We start from the raw sequence: 24,255 nt of genomic DNA, 5'->3' as shown, positions 1-24,255 counted from the left end.
CACGAAGCCTAGCTCTCATGGCTCTACAGAAACCCCAGTATTAACACATCACACCATCATGGCAGGAGCTTTATAAGTGAAACACACCAAACCATCAAAAGTGAAACACACCACACAAAAACAAATCACTTTTGCAGCAGGAACTTATTAAAAACCACACCACACCTCGGGTCTTGGGAATTGTAGCTTTGAATTGTGCTTGATAATATTTTTAATTAACATTTTTTTCACACCAATTATAATATCTGCTAGTCATACAGTTTATATTGACAATTCCAGGTAAATGCAGGTTAAAACAGCATTGAACTGTTGAACAGTTAGCAGTTATAGCTTTGTAGGGTGGTTCTGGAGACAGGTGCTAGATGAGGCTAATGTTTACCTAGAAATCTGCACGTGACCGGTGGCATTGAGTAAGCCTTAGCTGTGCCAGTGGGGTTAGCTACAAACTTAGTCACCGGGTACGTACGCGTGGTACATGCGTAATGTTCTGTGCATGAGGACATTTTACTAATACATTTTGGTGCCAAACTTCCTCCTTTGTTCCTTGCTCCTTTCCTGCCACTCCCCCAACCCCCCGGAGCTCATGGGCCACTCAAATCAACCCCCCTGCTCTAAGGTCGTGGACTGAGGCAGCCCTGCTCCTCCCTGGTCCGGCCTACGCTTTGACACATCCTGGAGCCGCAAGTTCTTCCCCCTACCCTCTGGCTCCAGACTCTACATCCCTACATATGGACTTTACCCTCTGGCTCCAGACTCTACATCCCTACATATGGACTTTACCCTCTGGCTCCAGACTCTACATCCCTACATATGGACTTTACCCTCTGGCTCCAGACTCTACATCCCTACATATGGACTTTACCCTCTGGCTCCAGACTCTACATCCCTACATATGGACTTTCTAGTTTACCTGTTAGTTTCAAACTTTTAACCTGTAGGCCGGGTTCCTCCCAAGATCGGGGAGTTTTTTCTCGCACTGTTTGAGGGTTTTTCTCCCCTAAGGGAGTCGTTTACCTCATATGCTATTGGGGGCTGACATATTTAATTCACTCTGTGAAGTGTCTTTGTGACAGTCTTCTGTGAAAAGCGCTATACGAAATAAATTGAATCGAAAAATTTCATTTTTGTTGTTTGTTTTTCATACGCATTAGGCCTTAGAAACAAAGTGTGTTGATCCTAGTCAGTCAATGACTTAAATGTGTTAAAAGTGTTTCAGTGCTGCAGACACTGCAGCCCTCCAGCGTTTGAGATCCCTGGATTATACGAAAGAGGAAACTGACACTCTGAGTTCTCAGCTCCACCCGTTCCCGTCACCTTTCCCTGCCCCCACTCCCACACCCATCACACTCCAGGGCACTCCACACTGCAAAACATGGCTGTCTTAACAAGTGTTTTTAGTCTTGTAATAATACTTAAGATCTTATTTCTTTCTCTCAAGTGGAAAATATTCCCTTGTTTTAAGTACCATTTGCTTGACAATTTCAATTACCCCATTGGCAAATCTTTTTGGTCTCATTTAGCAAAAAGATAATAAAAATAAGATTTCATTAATATAAGACCAACATACTTGTTAAGACTGTCTTATTTTTATTTGTTATTTCTTTGCAGTGCAGGGGTGGGTCTAGACTGACCGGTTCCTCAAGTGTGCAGTTCTTAAATGGACCTTCCTCATTGTCTGACTCGCTCAAGTCCGCCACCACTCCGGGGTGCAGACACTTTTGGCCAAGGGATGAGGAGGAAGAGGAGATGAACTGATAAATGGATAAACAGTAGTTTGGGTACCCCTGGTTTTGCTAATTATCCTTATTGACCCTTCAGCAAGCAGAACTGAACCTTTCAGTTATAGTTCTGCTTTCTCTCATACAGTAACACTAAGGTCCTCACACCAAGAGCCTTAGAACTGTCTGGTAAATATTTTCGTGCACGCAGTGAAGCCACAAGATGTGAAGTTAAAAGACAATGTAATCCAGCAGATTACCAGAAAACCCTTTAGAAATGAAGTCACAACCCCACAGCTAACCAGGGAACCAAACTGAGCAGGTCTGTGAAACCTGATGCCCTGAGATCAATAATTTAGTTCAATGCATCTCTCTCTCTCTCTCTCCCTCTCTGTGTCTCTCTCTTTCTCACTCTCTCTCAGTCACTCTCTCATTCTTACTCTCTCTCTCCGTGTCTGTCTCTCTCTTTCTCTCTCCGTGTCTGTCTCTCTCTTTCTCTCTCTCTCTCCATGTCTGTCTCTCTCTTTCTCACTCTCTCTCTCAGTCACTCTTACTCTCTCTCAGGCATACATAGGCCACAACAGATCCTTTACAGCTCTCTATCTTGACTGTCTGCCCCTAACACTCTCCCACAATTTGGACATTTGCCCCCCCAGCTACCTGCTGAGAATCACGATATACTTCGGGCTTCATATCTATCTGGCAGCTCCTTAGACCAGACTGACTAAATGCAGCAGCCTCCAAATATTTCACACATCCCAGCACACTGGTTGCACCAGAGGGAGTGGGCAATGGCCCTCCTCAAGGTGCTATCAACTACAAGCACACCGCCATTGTGATTAATACTCTAGTTCTTTTAGACTGAGATGAACTAAATTAAGTAAAATTGCATTGCCAATTTCAGTGTTTGATTTTATTTCCAATAATTGTTAGGGGTGCCATTAATTTTGGCACCTGTGGTTTTTCAGGAAAAAAAGATTACTTAATAAAAAACATTGAAACATGAGAGTAAAGGTATTGAAATAGAAGTATATAGTATACACAGCCTTTTTTCTCCATTTTTATTAAGGGTGCCCAAAAAGCGACGCCCCTCACAGCTCAGTAACTCTGTACCATGGTGATAAGAATGGCACACTGTGATTGGCCAAGTAAACTGAAGCTGGGATTTTGTTGATTTGCAGACTAATTTCAGGAGGCATGCACCTACACTGGAAGTGTATTTTGGTGGAAATAATTTAACAGCACGTTCCTACCTAATGCAAGTAACAATCAGCGATAGATACGGCATTTAAGAGAATAACTTACATAGGAGAGGTCAGGGATGTCATTTTTATCAACCCCAACTTGCTGAAAAAGAAACAGAAAAAGCCCACAGTAAGACTGAAAAAATGCATTTGAGTTTTTTTTCATAAAATAAACACCGGTACCCAGTGATCACAGATAGATTAGTTTAGTTAGGACAGAAGTGAGAACAGAAATACAGGGGGAAAAGAAATAAACCAAAGACAAAAACCAAACATTTACATAATATTCAGCACCAACGATATTGGATGAGATGGGAGATTGCCTGTAACTACAAACATTTTTGTAAAAGCTCTGCTAAAAGAACAACTTTCAATGATTGATAGTTAACATGGACTTAGGGAACTTTGCATGTTTACCCAAAGGGCTAGGACGAATGTAAAAAATAGGTGTACTCTAAGATTGTTTAATGTTCAAATCTCTGAAAGATATAATAAGCCTCAGCCTACACCTTTTCAGTTATTGCATTATGGTCTTCATGTGTTGATTTATCTTTTTTTTTTGTTTATTTTGTTACTATTGTGTTTAAGGACTGAAAGAAAAAAAACTTGTTAGATACAATATGAATAGATTGTTTTTCACACAGTAATTTCTGGCAGTAAATTTCACCTGAGTGAGGACACGCACAGACTTATAGAGGATTGTGGTATAAATTGTCATACCTCTGCAATCTTGAGAAACTCTGAAATTCTGGTCATCCTGGTCAGGAACCTCTTGTAGATTTCCAGTGCATCCTTGCATTCTGACTTCTTCATTTTAAAAAATTTCTCTAAAAAATTTAATGACCTTCATTTCAGTTTTGTACCAAATCAAGCAACCAATGAAAATAGCATCCAACAGAGGCTTATATACTCACTAAGCACTTTATTAGAACTGTACATTTAAGCGATTATCTAATCAGCCAATTGTGTGGCAGCAGTGTAATGCATACAATCATGTAGATACAGGTCAGGAGCTTTCAGTTAATGTTCACATCATCAGAATGGGATGTAAGTGACTTTGACCGTGGAATGATTGTTGGTGGCAGAGAAGGTGGTTTGAGTATCTCAGAAACGGCTGATGTCACTGAAAACATCGAGTGAACAGCAGTTCTGCGGGCAGAACCACCTTGTCAATAAGAGAGGTCCGAGGAGAATGGCCAGACTGGTCAAAGCTGACAGAAAGGTGACAGCTGCGCAAATAACCACACATTGCGACAGTGGTATGCAGAAGAGCATCTCTGAACATACAACACATTAAACCTCTAAACCTCTAAGGCTACAGCAGCAGAAGGCTTAATAAATAGCTAATAAAGTGCCCACTGAGTGTAGGTGGAAGCCAAAACATGGTTGTATTGTATAGTGACGGAGTAAAGGTTGTATAGTGTTCTCCACTCTGCAGTCATGTGGATACAGTAGTGGAGATGGTTATATTGATCTGAATTAGTCTCAAACGAATTAGGACTATCTAATTTTAAGCACACTGGAAAATAATAAATTGCCACTTGCCTAATAAATTAATAACTCCATCATTGTAGCAGGCAAATAACTTAATCAGATCTTTGAAGAGCAGAAGAAAGCCAGCATTTATCACTCCATTGGTCAGTTCTTTAGGATGAACCTGTCGCAGACAGAGAGACATTGTGATTTCATTATTATGATTATAATGATGATTACTGCTGTTAATACCACTACTATTACTTGGGAAAATAGGTGAGAAAGAGATTGAGAAACAAAAGAAAGAATGAGGAAGAAAAGGCAATAATGGAGAGTGAAATCATATAATTAAATAAGCTGCTTCAAATTAATTAAATTAAATGAAGTTATATATCTCATTGATATTCATTTCTAAAAAGACCTCTTGTAAGACATTATCAAAAGGGCAGTATACAGATACAAACAACTTTATATTTAAAATATCAATATAATTTATTTATACCAAAAATAAATAATTAAAAAAACAAACAAACAAACAAAATTCAACATTGAACTTGTTTCAAGATGCCCACTCGATTGTTACATTATTGGCATTTGGCAGACGCTCTTATCCAGAGCGACGTACAGTTGATTAGACTAAGCAGGAGACAATCCTCCCCTGGAGCAATGCAGGGTTAAGGGCCTTGCTCAAGGGTCCAACGGCTGTGCAGATCTTATTGTGGCTACACTGGGATTCGAACCCCCAACCTTGCCTGTCTCAGTCATTTACCTTAACTACTGTGGAAATGTGGAAGAGTTAGGTGCCCAAAGACACGGCTCAGATGTGAGGATCGTAACTCACGTCAAACTCCAGCAGAGCATCGATCAGGCCCTGCAGGCTGGACATCCCTTTCAGCAGCTTGTCCGGAGCCATTGTTCTCATAACACCTTCGGCACTGAGATAAACAGCAAATACAAGCACTCGTCACCTAGTCAGCATATAGATAAACAGCAAGCATAGCAGGAGAGCACAATGTTCAGTGTTGACTGCTCCTTGAATGTGTTCTCACATACTGTTGATATTAGAAAGGCTATATAGCATTTTCAGTGCACAATTCCACTGTAGTTTGTACCTAACAAAGCATATGTCACTAAAGCAACCAAAAACCAGAATGTAAATTGCCACCTTAAAGATCCAGGATAATTTCCGCAGTACCACAGTATCTCTATTTTTTTCCTTCACGTTTGCTTGATTCAAGTATTTTTTTCTAAATATACTTTTTAAATTATTTTTGACATCGATTTTTTGCAGTGAAGTCACATTGACTTTTCATGTGGAGCAAACAAAAAGTTCTCATATCCCTGACCAAGCAGTATAGGTGGAGGAGGGGACCTTCAACCTACCCCTTTTTCACCCGGGTGAAATCGAAAGCCATCTGCCGGTAAGCGAAGCCCTTCTCATTCAGGTACCTGCTGTATCGTCTGATGAATGTTGACATGTCATAGCCTAGGATACAAATCACGAGCCACCATCATATGGCAGTAACACACACGAGAGTACACCTCTGGGAAGCCATATTTTGTAAGGTACCACAGAGGAAAAGTATGTCCTTGAATAAGTGATGGTAAATCTCAACATCCTGTTTACAGGATTACATTTCTTCAGTAGAGGTACAGTAGTGTGCAAAAGTCTTAGGCACTTGTCAACAGTTTTAAATGTAAAAAAAAGTACTATAAAGAGCAGTGAACAGTTCAAATACAATATCAAATCAATACTTGTTGTGACCAGGCTTCGCCTTCAAAAGGGCATCACTTGTTTTAAGTACACTGTCCTGCAGTTATAAAAGAAAATCAGCTGGTAGGTTGTACCAAACTTATTTGAGAACTTTCCACAGTTCGTCGGCAGACTTTTGCGGTCTCTCTTGCTTCTGTCTATCCAGGTAATCCCAAACAGCCTTGAAGTTTCTGAAAAGTGGTCTATTACTTAATATGTTTAAAATGTTTTTTACGAAACATTTAACTGTAACATTACATTTTCTTGGACATTTTTTGGAAATTTGGGAAATATACTGATTTACTAATGCAGAAAACAAAATATTAGAAATACATATTGTGCAAAAACATGTATGCAAAAAAAGGTGCCTAAGACTTTTGCACAGAACTCTACATTCCCTATATTATTGAGGGGAAATACCTCTACTTTCTCTTGCCGGAAGACGGAAGTCTTATATATAGTCTTAAGTCTGTTATACCAATCTTACTCACCGTGAGACCCGGTTTTGTCCAGAAAGTTACTTAGGTTGAATAGAGTGCTCCGGGAGGCCAAATACTGGATGAACCTCTGTGGCATAAAGCACAATTATCCATAGATAGTGTTCAGGAATAAAACCACAGGTTTATTCACATGCAGACATTTATAATCGCTTCCAGCCGTATAGGGAACTGTTGTGCAATCACAGTTGAATTATTTGAGAATAGAGTAATGCAAAGCTTAATTGTAAAGTGGATACATTTGTCTCCTTGTCTACATTCTTTTTTACTGTCACTTAAAGCAAGGTTTTGTGTGTGGAAATAATATGTAATAAGACAAATATAGAACTAGATAACAATGGACTTTTACAATGTGCCATGGCATTATTAAATAATTTTATGAAGTGATAAAAAATATGTATTTCCAACCATAATGTTCCTTCGAGAAAAACTCCATTGCCCTCCCATCCAATCAGAACTAAGTCTTTCCTGTAGTACTGTGGGTCTGTTTGCAGCATATAGTCATATAGCCAGTATAAACCCCCCAGGTTTATACTGGCAGGGATGATGAGGGTTTTCTGGCATTCATTCCTTTTTTCAGGGTGCTATTTTCAATCACTATGGTAACAGGATATACCGTTTGAAAGCGTTAAAACTCACGGTGTTAAAAGTCAAGCATTAAAATTCACAAGACGCCATTGCTTTAGCGAAAACAATTCCTTATTTAGTAACGTGTCGGTGGTAATACAAGTGTGTTATACGTTTTTGGATATAGGCTTTCTGGAACACGATGAGCCCAAGTATGAGCATCTCAGACCAGTATCGATAACATAGTTGCAGAGAAAATGTGTTAACCTCATCCATGTGTGAAAATATTCTGTATAATTTCAGCTCATCAAAGAACCAACTACGGACATGTTCTTGAAGTGACGACTAAAAAGCTTTTTAGCTCATGACATTTCTTTTCAAACAGTTGGGCTTGAATAAATGAATAAACACAGCAATTTCCCGCCCACATAACAAAACCTTAGCATTTTCAATAGACACACTGAGACTGTCGCACTTTGGCAAAAACATTTTATGACAAAAAAAGGTTGTCGTTTTACAAAATTTTTTTTAATATTTCTGAGGAAGACAGTGAAAACACTGTTAACTCCACAAAAGAGGGCATTTTCAGTGACATGACCCCATTTCATATCGGTGAGCATCTAAATACATTCTCAAAATATTTTATTATTATTCAGTATGCTCAGAAATAAGGAGCCAGCCTGCTTTTGAATAATAAATAGCATTTGAAATTGTGGAATGTGTTCGACGTGGGGGGGTTGGGTATTTGACAATAACTTCAATCAACGGACCTCAATAAATATATTAGTATACAAGATGATATTAATGTGAGTATTGTACTTATTTTGTATGATCTTCTCGACCTGTTGCTGTTTAGTAAGCAAAATGCAGTATTTTACACCTCATAAGACCCATAATATCATTTAGTTTCCATGTGTCCTTTTGGAGTCAGCTAATATCCTTTTTGGAAAACTGCCTAGACATAGATTGAAAAAAACAATGCAGAAAGCTCATTTTTGGTTATTTGAAAGGGGATTGGCCAGTGTTGTGACTTGTTTCCATTGTGTTTCTAAGCACACCAGCCACAGCTACAATAATCTGTCAAATCTATCAAGTCAAAAACATAAAAAAGCTTCCACTTTCACTGTGTTTGAGCTTGTTTTAGTAATATATAAAGTACTTCAGAGGAGACCTCAGAATTATGCCTGTATTCAAAAGGGTTCAAGAAATTGTACAGAAATTGACACTAAAATATTGAACTAGAAGTAAGTCATTAGATCCCACTTGATCCCACTTGAAGTTACTTAAGCCATTTGTCCCAATAATTATGAGGGGGTTAAGCATATAAAGTGCAATGGATTTTTTAGTCATAAAGCATGGATATAAATTACCCATAAAAATACCCATCTTTTGATCTGAAAAAAGATTTCTTTTAAGAATACATCAATCTCACCTCCTATTCCAATCTAGCAATTTGAAAAGTGAAACTAATGAGGAAATTATTCATCCATTCATACAAAGAGGTAAAATAACCCTCCTCTGTGAATAGCTCCACTACAATCTCACAGCCAGGGATGTCTACCCACTATGCAATAAATTCTCAGACCCATGGGCACATACTGTACTCACAGGAGGACTGTGGACATCTACCCACAATGCACTCTGTGAGGACTATTAACAGCTGCTCCCAATCAGTGTACCTCTACCTACAATGTACATCATCACCATGGACGGCTAACCAGAAAGCACTTCATCAGTCGTGTTACCCATAATGCACTTTGTCAGAACAAAAGCATCAATGATGCACCTCGTCGGTGCCAAAGATAGGTACTAACAATGCATTGCATCAACAACGTAAACAGCCAAAAACAGAGCTGAGGAGGTGACTCGTGTCAAACTTACCTCATTTCCATGAACCATTATGTGATGTGTGGCAACTAGTGCCTTGAAGACCACCACCCAGCTGGCATTTGTTGACCTTTCAAACAGTGTATCAGCCATCTGTGGGATGTTCACATTGGTCTCATTGGTTGCCTGGATCAGATCTACAAAATAAATGAAAATGAAGAAACATTCTATTAAAAATAGTATCACAGCAACACAATACAATGAATGTTATTATAGGCATATCTGTAATGGTAGTTAAAGACGGCATAGCAGTATGATTTATCAGCTCTTCAAATGCCATTTTAATATGTCTCATCAATGCACTACATAGAACACCTAGCTAATTTAGAAAAATTTAAATAGCAGCACCAGAGCAGTCTTAGTTTCCATGGCAGCCAGTGGTTAAATTGGAATTTCTGAGGTGGGGGATCCCTAGTTGGAGGAGGTTGGGACTGGGATTGGCACGGTGGGCAAGGCACTGATATTAATGAAAGGACACATCACATTGATAAAATATGAACTTTCCATTATTTCACTGCTCTAATTGGAAGCTATTAAACCAGGAAAATAGCAATCAAGAAAAGATAATAGATAATCGATTCATGCTATTTATTAATGCGTAGGTCTCATTTTCAAATTACAATACAGAAAAAGAGCCTTGGCATGACTTTCATGTTCAGTTCATTCATTTAGCTTTTAACTTGTTTAAGATGACTGTTGAACCAAACAGGTAACAGATATAAAATAATACAGTTGACAATACCACTAAGAATTCAGGAGCAATTGGAAATGAGCAAATCTGCAGTTGGAAGCAGATGCATATGTGCATACAGTCTCCACACACTGCCTCCTAATTTAGTTTTTGTTTTGATATTTTCATAGGATATGTTGACGTCTGAAAAAAGAAAAGAAAATTAGCCCACAGGTGTTATCCTTCAAGGTTACAGCACCAGTCTCTTCCTGTGCTGAACTTACAGAAGGCTAGCTCTGAAACAACCAACCAATGAGGGAACTTGAACTTGCAGATGACCGTGTAGTGTGTCAAGACAGACAGGCTCTGGTGCAGCTAAATCAGAGCATTCAGCGATATTACTTTAAAGACTAAACATGAGGGCATGACAACATCATTGTGACAACATCAGCTATAATGCTCAATGATCTAAGGCAGGGGCGGTTCTAGAATGCACTGACAGGGTCGGCATTTTTAAATATCATTTGGGCTTCCTTTTCAAATATAATGAACATGCATCAATTTTGCTTTCAGCATTGTTCGGAGTAGACAATGAACCAAACCAAAGAACTGTTAGACCATTATAAGAGGTTCTAACTTCCACATAGAGAAACATAAGCCAAAATAGAATAAATGAAATTAGCAAATTGACATTATTTTATCTAAAATAAAGGTGGGTTTAGTCTCGTTATTTAGCCTAGTTAACTCCATTACTTTCGTTAACACTCATTATAGATGCACAGAATGGCACTTGGAAATAGAATAAATAATATGCAACTTGCTTTCCAGTTGTGAAATATAAAAATATGAACTAACTAAAGGAATAACTAAAAATCAATGCGTGAGCTATTCACAGTCAAATCCGCATTACAGCACAGGGAAGACTTTGCGAAAGGAGCGATACACCCTGCATTTTTAGGAATCAGACCGATTTCCTTGTACACAAGGACAAAAGCAGACTGAAATCCACAGGTATAAGTGGCTACCGTCACCACTAGCTAACATTTAGTTTAAGTTAGTTCTCTAAATACAAACACATTAAATATCTTACGAAATGGCCTGTGTGGAAAGTCACTGTGTAAGTACTAGAGCTGATGTTTTATCAACCATATTAGACCTCAGTTTGTCAGACCATTGCTATCATTGCACACGGTCCTCTGCAATGGAGAGGCAGGGCTAAGAATCGAGTGTATAAGGTTATTGTCTACAAACACAGGAGAAGCAAGCTAGAAATTCCGACATAGTCCTCCTTTAAATGACAAACGGCTGAAGCAGAATTCATTTTACGGGTGTGTATTAACCACAGCTGTATGCACTGTAAGAGAAATGCACCCCTGAGCATACATATTGGCACTCATTCATTCCACTATTGTAGGACTGCCCCAAGTCTCTGTGGGAAAGAAAAACATGTTCCTGTGGTTTTATTCAGAAAAATCTCTCCCTGCATTGCAGTGCAGAGAGATGAGAGACTAAGATAGAGACAGAGAGACAGAGAACAACCTCCACCTGCTCCTTCCAGTCAGACACAGCAGAAACTCCACCTGCTCCTTGCTCTCATTAACAGAGCAAAACCTCCACCTGCATCTCTCTCATTCAGACAGAGCACATATAGCAAGTGAACAAACCCCCAACCACTGGTAGGGTTGTTCATTCATGGGTTGAGAGCTGGCCATCCTATGGATGATGCCACACATTTCATCCATATCCATATCCTATTTTATATTTATATTTTAGTATTATTCTTTATGTTGTCTGCATGCACCTACAAACCACAGCAAATTCCTTGTATGTGAAAACTACTTGCCGAATAAAGCGATTCTGATTTGAAGCATTTCAAATGTTTTCTTCAGGACTGCTGAGCAGCTCATCCTGTTAAGGTACTGCTTCAGCATATGAATGAGCCCTACGGTCTGTTAATGACCATTGCAGAGCCACACTGGTTTAAAAAAATCTAAGAGTTAAGAATGGTGGAGAAAAATGGGAAAGAGGTTGAAAGTGAAAGGGTAGAGGAACAGGAGGAAGGAGGGCATGGGTTGTCCACTCAAGGTCACTTCAGGGGGATCAAGGACAGTCACAAAGCTGCAAGGTGAGCAGCGATTCCTCCAGGAGGGCTTAACTATGGGGGGAGAGAAGGGAGTGACCATATGTTACACGTCACATGTCCAAATAATAAATGAACTGGACAGCACTGGAATAGTCTGCAGCTCCTGGAATCGCTGTACAAGGAGACTTACTATCAGAATTGGACATGACATAAATGTGGACAAAACCAGATTTATGGTTTTCCAAAAAATTGTTATTTAGTTCTAGAAAAAAACATCCAAGAACAAACAATGACTCTTGGTTACTTGGTTGTGTATCAGATAGGCTTATAATGATAAATCAAGATAAAATTAACATGGCTATTAATTGGTTGGTGAAAATTGGACAGAAGACCTGAAGCCAAAATGTTGTGATCCTGAGAACTATTTCAACTGACCTTGCAAATTAACCTTTACACACAGAAGGGGCTTTATCCAACACAGAAGGTTGGAGAAAGACCCACTATCATCAAAGCAACAAATGTTAGCTTTTAGCAGTGACTCATAAGTGTGGCAAAATATCTGATGAAACAGATTTTTCCCCAGAATATTGCTCGCTTTTAACTATTTCAAATGGATTTGCTTGAGTGGAAAGCCATTAGTAATAGTATTTATTCGTTATATTGGTTTTTGGAAGGCAAAGGCAAATATTTATCGATCAATGACTGGGTTCCTTTCCTGAGAAAGTCTTAACAATGAACTGTGTATTCAAAACAAATTCACACCACACCTTCACCACCAAACACACTGCATTCCAGTGCTTAGGCTCTAATCAGGAGATCGGTGTCATCTAAATAAAGACTGTAATCCTCCACTAGGATAAGAACAGGAGGAGTAAACCAAACCGTAACACATTCTACAACTGGGCACACTACCACAGCGCAGATGGTGCCCAAAATAGCCAAGATTATCACCACGGGTCTCTACTGCATTGTTCAGAGAAATTAGCGGATAATACAGCAGTTGTGACAACAGTACTGTATAGTTCAGGCAGAATATTGTACCTCTACAGTGGCTAGCACAGCATTGTCTAAGTATGCTGGATAATGGTGCTTATTCTGTTGAGACACTGGGAAACAAACAAAAAAGGGCTCCTCCTCTTAGGCTGCTGTCAGTTGTTCCTCTTCCCTCACTGCCTTGTATTCCCAAGTCCCATGTGTAAAAACTCCAGGATTCTCTTCAAAGAACGTAACAGCAGTGGTGGGCCACTCCATTCCCTCACTTGTGTCACTGTGTACCGCTCATTGCTTTCATTTGGTGACATTGCACCCTTGGTATATACACTAATTTTTGTTTTTTTCTTCTACTCTTATATTATATTATTATATTAATAATATAATATCCAGAGCAACGTACAGTTGATTAGACTAAGCAGGAGACAATCCTCCCCTGGAGCAATGCAGGGTTAAGGGCCTTGCTCAAGGGCCCAACGGCTGTGCGGATCTTATTGTGGCTACACCGGGATTAGAACCACCGACCTTGTGTGTCCCAGTCATTTACCTTAACCACTACGCTACATTACTCTAAAACGATTGACTGAGATACAGTTCATGACATGTGGCCAAAGGACACCGTGTGGTTAGTATTCAATTATATGCTTAATAGAATACATTACAAGCATTATCACAGCCAAAAGAAGTAACCCTAATATGCTAATATGTGCTAATATGCCACAAGCAACCCTGAGTAATACAGTATATTCAACTGCAAATGTTGCTTTTTACCAACAGCAAGAAAAATAAAGCTTTACGTGTCTTTTTTAGCCAACAGAATGAAACATTGCCATAGCATGTGATGGAAATGCTCCATTCAAAATTTTGCAATGAATCTGAAATGGAACATAAACTACTACAAGCTACTAACACCCACCTCCTCTGCTCTGATAGAAACCCCTGCTTGTGTGTGTGTGTCATTTCACTGTGTAGTATTTTCAGAACAGATACATGATGGGGTGTGGCCTCTGTGTAACATGATATATGTATTGCATATCAGTGACCTGATGTAATTATGCAGTTGGCACTGTTGAGGAGAAGCAGTGTTTTTTTTTGTAGGAATACAAGATGAAAATGTGTTGTTCAGAATGACTGTGCAACTGAGTTTGGACTTTGAGAACACAAAAACAATGTTACATTACATTATTTTCAAATTGTTGCTGAACCATTACTTCAACTCTGGTACTGTCCATGGTTCTGAACATTCTTTATGAACCAAAGTTCAGCTGCCGGTGTGCCTATATAGGCTATTCATTCTTAATTTAATTCACTGTACTATATTTAATACTTTGTGCAAACAACCCTGCTAAAGATGGCAGCCATGAGTCTTTTCCTATCATTTGTGATAAGGTTAGAGAACAGATTTGGTGGGATCTTTGACCATTCCTCCATACAGAACATTTCAGAAACACTGATATCCTTGGGTTTTGCGCTTATGGTCCTCTTCAGTTCAGATGTTTTTTTCTGGAGACTGAGATGGTCATTGCAGAACATGCATGCTGTTTTCACGAAACCATTTCTGTGTGGATGTTCTTGTGTGTGGACTCATTGTCATGCTGCACAATCTACCTTGAAGATGGTTCATTTCCACCAAGAAGGAGACGGCTCTCTCAATGTTTCAAACTACCTATTTCCACTGTCAGAAACATTATTAGAAAATGGAAGATAAATGGAACTGCTGAAGTCAAGGGAAGGTCTGAAAGACCAAGAAAGATTTCAGATAGAATGGCTCGAGACCTGGTGAGAAATGCTCAGAAGAACCCACACATCAATGCAAAAGAGCTGCAAAAAAAGAGTAGCAGACACAGGTTTAGCTGTTCACAGGACAACAATATAACATACTTTAAACAACAAAGAGTCGCCAGAAAGAACAAACTCAACACAAAAGTAAGCATCTGAAGTATGCAAAAGAAAATATTGAGAAGCTTGAAGCCTTTTGGAACAATGCGCTTGAGACTGACGAAACCAAAACTGAACTTTGGAGAAATACACTTTCGCCACCACTAAAGAAAGTATGTTTGGAGAATAAAGGGTAGAGAAGAACACCTTGCCAACTGGTAATCGTGGAGGTGAATCCACTATGCTTTGGGATTGTGTGGCAGCTAGGGGCACAGGAAATATTGTGTGAGTGAAAGGAAGAAGGGATTCCACCAAATATCAAGAAATTCTAGATGAGTTGAAGAGAGTTTGGGTATTTCTAGCAAGACAATGATTCAAAGCATATCTCGTAATCAACCATGAAGTACCTTCAGGGAAGATGGATGAAGGTTTTGGAATGGCCACCACAGTCCCCATACTTGAATATTATTGATGGGAGATCTCAAACATGCCATAAATGCAAGGAGGCCGAAGAATATTTCTGAGCTAGAGGTGTTCTGCCAGGAAGAATGGGGGAAAATTCCAAAAGCGAGAATTGGAGAATTACAAGCTGCAAACACCAATTTAGCTCACGAGAAGTACGAAAGTTCCATTGCTTACGAGAGACTACAAACTAGGTAGGCTTATACAGCTTTGCCAAAACTGTTCTTTGCAAAATTGTTCACACAGGTACACACATCGTTTTATAGAGTCGGTAGCCATCAGTTTTAAATGAATGTCAAGATTAACCAGATAAATATTGCATAGAATTCTTAAGATGCTGTTCGGAACACCGTGAGTCTATGTCTAACTTTATTAAACCTAGCTAGCTAACTACAGCTAGCCTAGGACTACATTACAAGGTAATTTATCTACACTAACTGCTAATAAAACAGGCTGATACTTTTAAGCTTGGTAATGTTGTCATTGATTAACTTAAGTTTCTGTTTTCGTGTAACATAAATGAGAAGTTGACTTACAAAATGCGATCTCATTAGAAACTAGAACATTACAAACTTAGAAACATTTGCAATAGATTTCAACTTAACGTGTAATGCTCTGTGTATGAACGTTTCAACCTCTGGATAAAGAAGGCAAGCCTGTCCCAGTGAGAACACTTGAAGGAACGACTCTCAAGTTCATCAAATTAATGCTTTTTGGATTCACAATCTATGAATTCAAATGAGAGCTTGCAGAGTCTTAGTTGGTTTATACAACCTGGGTAGCTTTTTATTTATTTATGATGAATACAAATTATTTTGTATTTCACCTGTATGCTTATTGATGTGAATAACGACACAAATTAATAATTTGGTGAACTGTATAATTACAATAAATTATAGTATGCTTTCAGCCAGTATACTGAGAGCACTTTTTTTCCATCCCTGGAAAGTGTTCTACTTAACTTCAGGCTAAGAATATTGTCTATTGCCATTTTTAATTGTGTTCATTTAGTTTTAATAATTGTATTGATATTTCATCAATCATGGTTTTATGCACTCAGGCAATTGTAAAATAATTACAACAATACTCCCAATGGGGAACTACATGTTTCTTACAGAAAATGGGCAGGACACACACACACACACACACACACAAAATGAACTTCAGCGCTCACACACTCTCTTTCTGTCTCTATATATCGCTTTTTCTCTGTATCTATCTGTCTGTGTCTAGCTATCTATCCATCTATCCCACACACTCAAAACGAATACCCTTAGCTCTGGCATCACAAATGCTCCTCTTCATAATATCATGCCCACATATAGCATCATGGGAACTAATTTTCTTTATTGCAGACAAGCCCATTACAATTATTTTGCTGATGCTTTTTATCCAAAGCGTCTTACAGTTCATTAGACTAAGCAGGGGCCTGCAGCAAAGTGGGGGTTTGGGGCACAGCAGCTGCACTGATGTTATTGTGGCTGCACCAGGGCTTGAACCAGCAACCCTCCAAGCTCACCGTAGCACTAGGCTTTAGCACAGCACCAACTTGTGGGGGCGTGAATAGCATTCATTCATTCATTCATTCATTCATTCATTATCCTAACCCGCTTATCCTAAACAGGGTCACAGGGGGGCTGGAGCCTATCCCAGCATACAAAAGGCAGGAATACACCCTGGACAGGTCACCAGTCCATCACAGGGCACACACACCACTCACTCACACACTCTTACCCACGGGCAATTTAGACTCTCCAATCAGCCTCACCTGCATGTCTTTGGACTATGGGAGGAAACCTGAGGACTTGGAGGAAACTCACACGAACACGGGGAGAACATGCAAACTCCACACAGACTGGCATTCGAATCCTGGACCGCTGTGAGGCGGCAGTGCTGCACCATGAATAACATTCCACAGATTTCTCGAACACTGGGATCATTCAATAAGGCTTGTGTGAGTTCTTCTGAATTTCATTCTGTAGCAGCATCAGTCTATTCCAACAGATTCACTGTCTATGAGGTTATTGGTCATATCTTTGATCTTGGATATGATATGATATGGAGGAGAGAGAGCACACACACATCATAGATTTTCAATTTTGAACCAGAACACCACAGATGTGACTTTGGTTAATAATATAAAGTAAAAAGAAAAACACACAAGCAATTCATTATCGGAAAGTGTGTTCTAATATTAGGCTAGTCCTTCATAGTCAGCTAACATAATTGCCCCTTCACTATAGGAAATATGAGTGAATTTTGTTTTTTTTGCCTGAAAATTAGTCATGCATTGTAAGGTAAATGGTTTGGAAACAATAAGTTAGTTACAGTATGAGGTAAAAAAAAATATATATCGGATGATCTGGTCTTCAACCTTCCCAAATACTCACACGTCACCCCCCTGCTTACTTCCCTCCACTGGCAAAACATTGGTGCTAGCTTTCCAAGCAGTTAAGGGGTCTTCCCCAGCTTATCTACAAAAAATCATCAGACCCTACACCCCTCCCCTTCGTTCAGCCTCCACAGGCCGCTTGGCACCTCCCCCTCTCCGAACCTCCACCTCACGCTCACGACTACTGTCTGTTCTGGCTCCACGGTGGTGGAACGAACTACAGGTCAGAACTGTAGAATCTCTCCCCACCTTCAAGCGCAAGCTGAAGACACACCTTTTCAAGCAGCACCTCTCCCCATCCCTCCCTGCCTCCCTGTGAACCTTAATTGTGGTCTCTGTGACTTGCTTTGTGTATCGGTATTTTTAGTTGGCTAGGTAAGCAGTGTTTGCATAGTTAACTTTGGTCACTTTTGCTCTGTTGTTTGTTTGTTTGTTCATTAAAAAAAAATGTTTTAATGAAAAAAAAAAAAAACACATTACGAGGGTTAAGAGGAACGTAACAACAAACTTCTTTGCCATGCACATTCCTGCCAAAGGAGTGAGTAGTGGATCAATCTATGAGGAGTTTCACGTCACGTTTCTTAGCCAATCAAGACTATGATTGAAATGTGAGAACATATCGCGTTATCCATAAACTATAGCCATTTTCAACAATAACCTTTTTGTACAAGATATAAAAGATAAAAACCAATATTAAAACAAAACATTGAAGTACAGCCATGACAATTTAGCCGATTCTCCACATTGCATGGATGGCAGTGTTTTGGCCTTAAAAAAATAAAAATAGTCAAGTTATCAATGTAATTCATCATGTTTCATATAATTTAGCACACTGTCATTCCAAGTCATAGGCTATTCAGAATGTTTTTATGGGTAGGCTATACATTTTATGCTGTTATATGATATTTACTCTCAATAGAAGTTGAAAAATAATGGAATATGAGGTGACTAAACGTTTTTGGCAATTGTGATTATAAGGATGAACAGAAACCGCATGCATATTGTGTGTGCTGCCAAAGAGGGTGGCTGCGAGCAGCATCTTAAAGAGGTACTTTGCTGTGAACAAGTGATCCTGATCGCTCTTAACTTACGAATGTGTTCGGTAAACCCACGGTATTTTAAAGGAAAACACCAACCTTTTGGAAAATATACCTTCTTTCCAACTTACACAGACGTAGACGAGATGTTCGCTTTCATTTTCATTTTTGTGCATTCACTGGCTCAATTTCCATGTTAGCATAACGTGTTAGCTTAGCATAAAGACTTAGATAGTGTCAAATAGAATTCAGACTTGTGTCACGCCCGTGCCCTTTTTACCATTGTGTCTTCCTTTCTCTGGGCTTGCACTGTGCTCCTTGTTTTCCCTCTCTCCTCATTACATGCCTCTGCCTTTCCCTCACGAAATGGACTTCCTTCCTGTTCTTCACTCAATCGTCTCACCTGTTCCTTATTATCTGTTGCCCAGTTCCCGCACCTGTTTACTGTTTAGTCCATTTTTCAGTCAATTTAAACTGCCTGTTAGTTCTGTGCACTGCAAGTTCATTATTCTGTTTCCCTGTATAGTCACTGTGTACGTCTGCTCAGCTCTGTTCTAGCGTCTGTTTACCTGTTTATATTCTGTTCTGTATTGTTTTTTTCAACCTCTTTGTGGATTCTGCTTCTCGGATTGTTTTTTGTTTTTTTGTACTTCTGCTCTGCTTTAGGTTTTTGAACTTGCTCTCTGGATTACGCTCTCTGCCTGCCCCTTGATCTGCCTGCTATGATAAAGCCATTTTCACATTACCCCGGAGTCTGCGATTGGTTCCTCTGTCCTGCAATTCTGACAACTTGGCTTTTATTGTAAGAGCTGTACATTTGTTTTACGTAGTTTCCTAAAGAGAAGGCAAAGATCATCAGAGCCGTTTTTCTTGCCTTAACCCAGGCTACGTTCCTCTCATGGAAGCAAGCTGAAAGCTCTGGTGAGAACCAAGGGTTGTCACGCCCTTTCACTCTAAAATATGTGGTATGGAGCATGTCTATCCACAATCTGCATAAACCCATCATGAAAACATTTCCAGGCAGTTCAGTATCTGGTATGAGCCTAATCCTAACCCAGTCAAATTAAAACAGATAGAAGTTCTGCCCCATATTTCCGAATCGGCTACACTGACTGTGATTTAAAAAATGCCTACACACAGAATATAAGCATTTAATCCAAATATTCTCAACTGAAACAAGCGTGACAGTACTCCTTTCAGATTTATTTTCTGTATGAAGCGTGGCTTTGGCTTTGGCTTTGGAGCTTTGCCATTGTGAATTGCAGCAACCACACTTAAATCATTTCAGAAAACACCTACAGCAGTATGTCTGTGTGGAAAATGTGTTAGAATCAAATCAATGAGATTTCTTGGGATGTTTATGATCAGGTCAAATGGAGAGCTGACAAGCTGGGAAAGGTTCATCTCATTGCAGACCTTTCAGGTCATCTGAGGCAGAGGTGAGCCAGTCCCAGTTAAAATCAATAATACAATTTCCTGGCCATTCAGCAAGAGCATTTCCCAAGTCAGTAATCTTTTGTGGCAGAAGGAGCTTTAAAACAACTAATTAATATAATATGAGAGTCATTGGATAATTAAAGTTTTACTGCTAGCAATTCAAGAGACTTGAATTGAGGATTTTAAAGCTTATTGTCTGCATACTTTTTATACAATTAAGCATACACACTCAGTGAGCACTTCATTAGGTATTTATAAGACTGTCTGGAACCAACAATCATTCCAAGGTCACATAAATCACATTTCTTCCCCATTCATTTGGTCTGAAAAACAGCTGAACCTCTTGACCATTTCTGCATGCTTTTATGCATTTAGTTGCTGCCACATGATTGGCTTATTAAATATCTGCATTAAAAAGCTTGTGTACAGGTCTACCTAATAAAGTGCACAGAGAGTATACAAAGTATGCAGTATATACTTACAATATATTTACATTGCTTTTAGAGTTTCATTTGCATATATTTTAATAAATGCAGAGAAATATACTTAAATATACACTCACTGAGCACTTTATAGACTTTACTGCTTTACCCTATCCACTTAAGAGTTTTGAGAGGTCAGAGGAGAAAGGCCAGACTGGTCAAAGCTGATAGGAAGGTGATAGTAAAGCAAATAATCAGGCATTACAACAGTGGTATGCAGAACAGCTGAACACAAACCTCTGGATATGCTACAGCAGTGGAATAGCAATATATAAAAATAAGTCTAAATAAAAAATAAAATAAAAAAATAAAAAATAAAAAATAAGTCGAATAAATACCTAAAAATGTGCTCACTGAGTATGTGTATACTGTGTGGTTATTTGCGTTACTGTCACCTTCCTGTCAGCTTTGACCAGTCTGGCCATTCTTCTCTGATGTCTCTCATTAACAAGGCATTAATCAGCAGTTTCTGAGATACTCAAACCACACACCACCAACAATCATTCCACTGTCAAAGTCACTTAGATCACATTTTTTCCACATTCTGATGGTTGATGTGAACATTAACTGAAGCTACTGACCCATATCTACACAACTGTATGCATTGCACTGCTGTCACACAATTGGCTGATTAGATAATCGCATGAACAAGTAAGTGTAATAAAGTAAAAATGTTCCTAATAAAATCTGTGAGTGTATATTTCTGTTCATAATTCAGAAAAGCAACTGTTATTCAGTACAGACAGAGCTGGCTAAGAGCTCACATTTCCCCAAATTAAAGTTCATTCTGTGGTGAAATTGCCCTTTAAAGACACTCTGCAATGGAAGTTATAGCAGCACTAGCTTCCACGATATGACATGAAATGGATCTTTCATGGGAATTGATTTGACTGGCATCAAATGAGGCAGGTGATGTCAAATATGGATGCATGCCACTGTGTGAAAAGAATATTAATTGGAGAAAACAAAACATTTTATCGACATACACACCCCACTGGTACACAATGTCAAATCTTGTATAATCTTGTTTTCCAGGAAGTGGATGGAAAACACTTTGGTGTGAATATACACAAGTATTACAATTTTATATTTTTTGCATGAAATGTCTACTTTAAAACATGTTTGTATGGTTTTGAAGAATCGGCTAAATTGAGGAAAAAGTTAATTTTGATTTCAGCTTGTCTTTAACCCTACTAAATACATTTGTACTGGTGCATTTTCTTCTTCAAGACTCTTCTGTCCACTTTGACAATAATCATAATGGAGACAATACCAATAAGGAGGGTAATCACCCCAACATGCATGCACATTCATATATGCAAGTTACATCAAGCATATGCGCACAGATACCAGTAGCTCCCAGCAGTGTAGCTGTTGATCCTGGGCTGTGACTGCTCTATTCTTTTCGTAGCCATGTCAACTTTGACCCTTTAAATTATGGATCCTTTTCTTTGGCTGACAAATCCATTATTCAACAGGACTGAACCTGAGAATCAGAACGCACACATGTGGCATCCACTGATCTGTCTCAACCAGGCAGCCATTATTTCAGTCGTAATATGCATTTAAATTGCTTAATATTTTTTTAATAACACTAGGAAATGCTAGGGAGTTCCTGTGTTCATAAAGGTATGCATGCACCAGAAAAACTGGTCCTTACAGAATTCCCTCAAAGATAAGAAAGCAACAGACTATAATAATCAAAATGGGTTTGATCTCCAACTTCAACACGATTTTCTTTTCTTTTTTTAAATATCCATTTTAGGACAGGTCCATCTGTGTAACCTAGACACATGTGACCACAGGCTACTTCCTGACAACACTATGGGGCTGCCATGTTCTGCGCATTCAGCGCCGTTCATGATGGTCTTAGTCGCAGCTATGCGGACTCACACTGGAAAATATTATACATTATGGTTTACCCTATCCCTCTTAATGAAGATACGAATTGGATACTCCAGCCTTACCTATTTTCATAGTGATTGAATGACAGCTGGCCATTATCAGTTTAGATGTACCTATAAATTGAATGCAAATTGGAAACACGGGCTCACGCTCGAACAGAAAACCCGGCGCACTTACATTCCAAGTGCTTCTTCTTGGGCGCCATCACTTCGTGCGTGGTGGCTTTGCAGACAGCTCGAGCCACCTCTGATCCAGTCAGGCTGTACTGGGCAGCGGCTATGCGGTCCGTTAGCGTCTGCCCCGACATCTTCTCTCCTTCGTTTCACCCTCAAGTATTATTCTCGCCAATAAAATAGCAAGCTATCCGAGCAAAAGCGGTTAGGTTCCCAGTCTGCCCCCTTTGAAATCCCAAAGGATAGCTTAAAACATGGATATAAAATGCAGATAAAATCTCAAGTTAGTGCGGGTTCTCTAGCTAATATAGATAATCTTGGGCACGGTAGTTAATACTATTCTCTGCGATTGAGTCCCGTTCGTGTTTATCCTCAGCCCAGTGTTAATGCGTTACTTATGTAACGCCCCCGGCAATAAACAGATATTTTCTTCGCCGTTATAATTAATAAAGGAGGTTTTGAAACTGATCCGCATGCGAGGGCCCAGCGCTTTTCTTCACCAATGTTGTCCGATATCATTTAGGCAAGTGTCCAGGCTTCATTAAACTGCCCACCGATTTCTGTTTGGCAGAAAATAGTAATAATCGCTATTAATTTCCCAGTAAGGTAATTGGAGAAAATTTAAAAATATACAGAGTTGACCAGGGACAGCATATTAAGCTAATAAAATGACGGCTCGTTCCGGTGAGCAGTCGACGTACTCTCAAGCGAGGACTAATCTACGCCGCAGACCTAATAGGTAATTTCTAATTTATTTGACACCTTGCACTGTGCTTGCCCTCTATCGCGTAATATACTTTTCTTCCCTTATTCTCTATATCGAGTAATGCTATAGATGTAGCGGCTCTAAATGATGCTGAGGTTTGAATGAATTCATCTCCCTTTGGTTATTCTTTTTTTTACTCCATCCTCTCCTCCCCTTGACAGTGTTTTCTGACGGAGTCAGGTGATACGTCATTAACAACCCGGCAACAACCCCCCACACCCCTATGAAATCCTGTTAGGCGATTCAGCGTCATACCGCGCAGATTCTGCGCAGAATAGATACAATTCACGAGGATCAATACCGTACTAAATTTGCGCAGATGATCTGCTCTTCAAATATTGGAACATCTCACTTTATTCATTACCAACGCAATGACCGTCTACAGATTATAGGCATATAACATTTAGTCTTGGCCGTTCTGCATAGAATTCATCTTCGTGAATACCAGCAGTGTCCGAGTCAGCGGTAAAAATAAACCTTGCTGCTTGTTCTACGAAGAAAATGACATACCAAGGTCACACAGAATTCTATGCAGAATTAGATATTGCAGCACCCATAGATGTAGTGCGGTAGGAGCCAAACATGCGCAGTCAGAGTGGGCAGTCCTCAATTTGTTGCTCATTAAATTGTCGCTCCGCATCTCTCAAAAATCTACACGTTATATCCAGAATTGTTTGCTCCCAGGACAGAGCAGAATAGCTTTAATATCTTTTGGCAATTAGGTAAAGGGTACCTATTTTAATTATATTACCTTATGTAGCATGGTTAGCTCAGCTAGTTCGCTAGTAAGCATGGTGAAGTGCAGTGAAAGCGAAGGCTGGTAGCAGGTTATCGAGCAACA

General features: G+C 39.4%; 1 protein-coding gene across 1 annotated transcript in view; it reads right to left on the bottom strand.

Moving 5' to 3' along the window:
- LOC133128451 (clathrin coat assembly protein AP180-like) overlaps positions 1 to 23,588 on the bottom strand; it is a 45,797-nt gene extending 22,209 nt beyond the window's left edge. The window contains exons 1-8 of the mRNA XM_061241977.1: positions 22,653 to 23,588; positions 9,134 to 9,276; positions 6,680 to 6,755; positions 5,819 to 5,921; positions 5,277 to 5,370; positions 4,508 to 4,619; positions 3,683 to 3,789; positions 3,024 to 3,065 (exon numbers count right to left, since the gene is read on the bottom strand). Coding sequence (XP_061097961.1) covers positions 3,024 to 3,065; positions 3,683 to 3,789; positions 4,508 to 4,619; positions 5,277 to 5,370; positions 5,819 to 5,921; positions 6,680 to 6,755; positions 9,134 to 9,276; positions 22,653 to 22,782 — 807 coding nt within the window. The 5' untranslated portion in view covers positions 22,783 to 23,588. The remainder of the gene's footprint in view (positions 1 to 3,023; positions 3,066 to 3,682; positions 3,790 to 4,507; positions 4,620 to 5,276; positions 5,371 to 5,818; positions 5,922 to 6,679; positions 6,756 to 9,133; positions 9,277 to 22,652) is intronic.
- Between the last annotated feature and the right edge of the window lie 667 nt (positions 23,589 to 24,255).

The sequence above is a fragment of the Conger conger genome, chromosome 5 (genome assembly GCF_963514075.1).
Source record: "Conger conger chromosome 5, fConCon1.1, whole genome shotgun sequence".
Lineage (NCBI taxonomy): Eukaryota > Metazoa > Chordata > Actinopteri > Anguilliformes > Congridae > Conger > Conger conger.
Note: the sequence above shows the minus strand (reverse complement) of the source record. Positions and strands in the feature narration are given on the sequence as shown.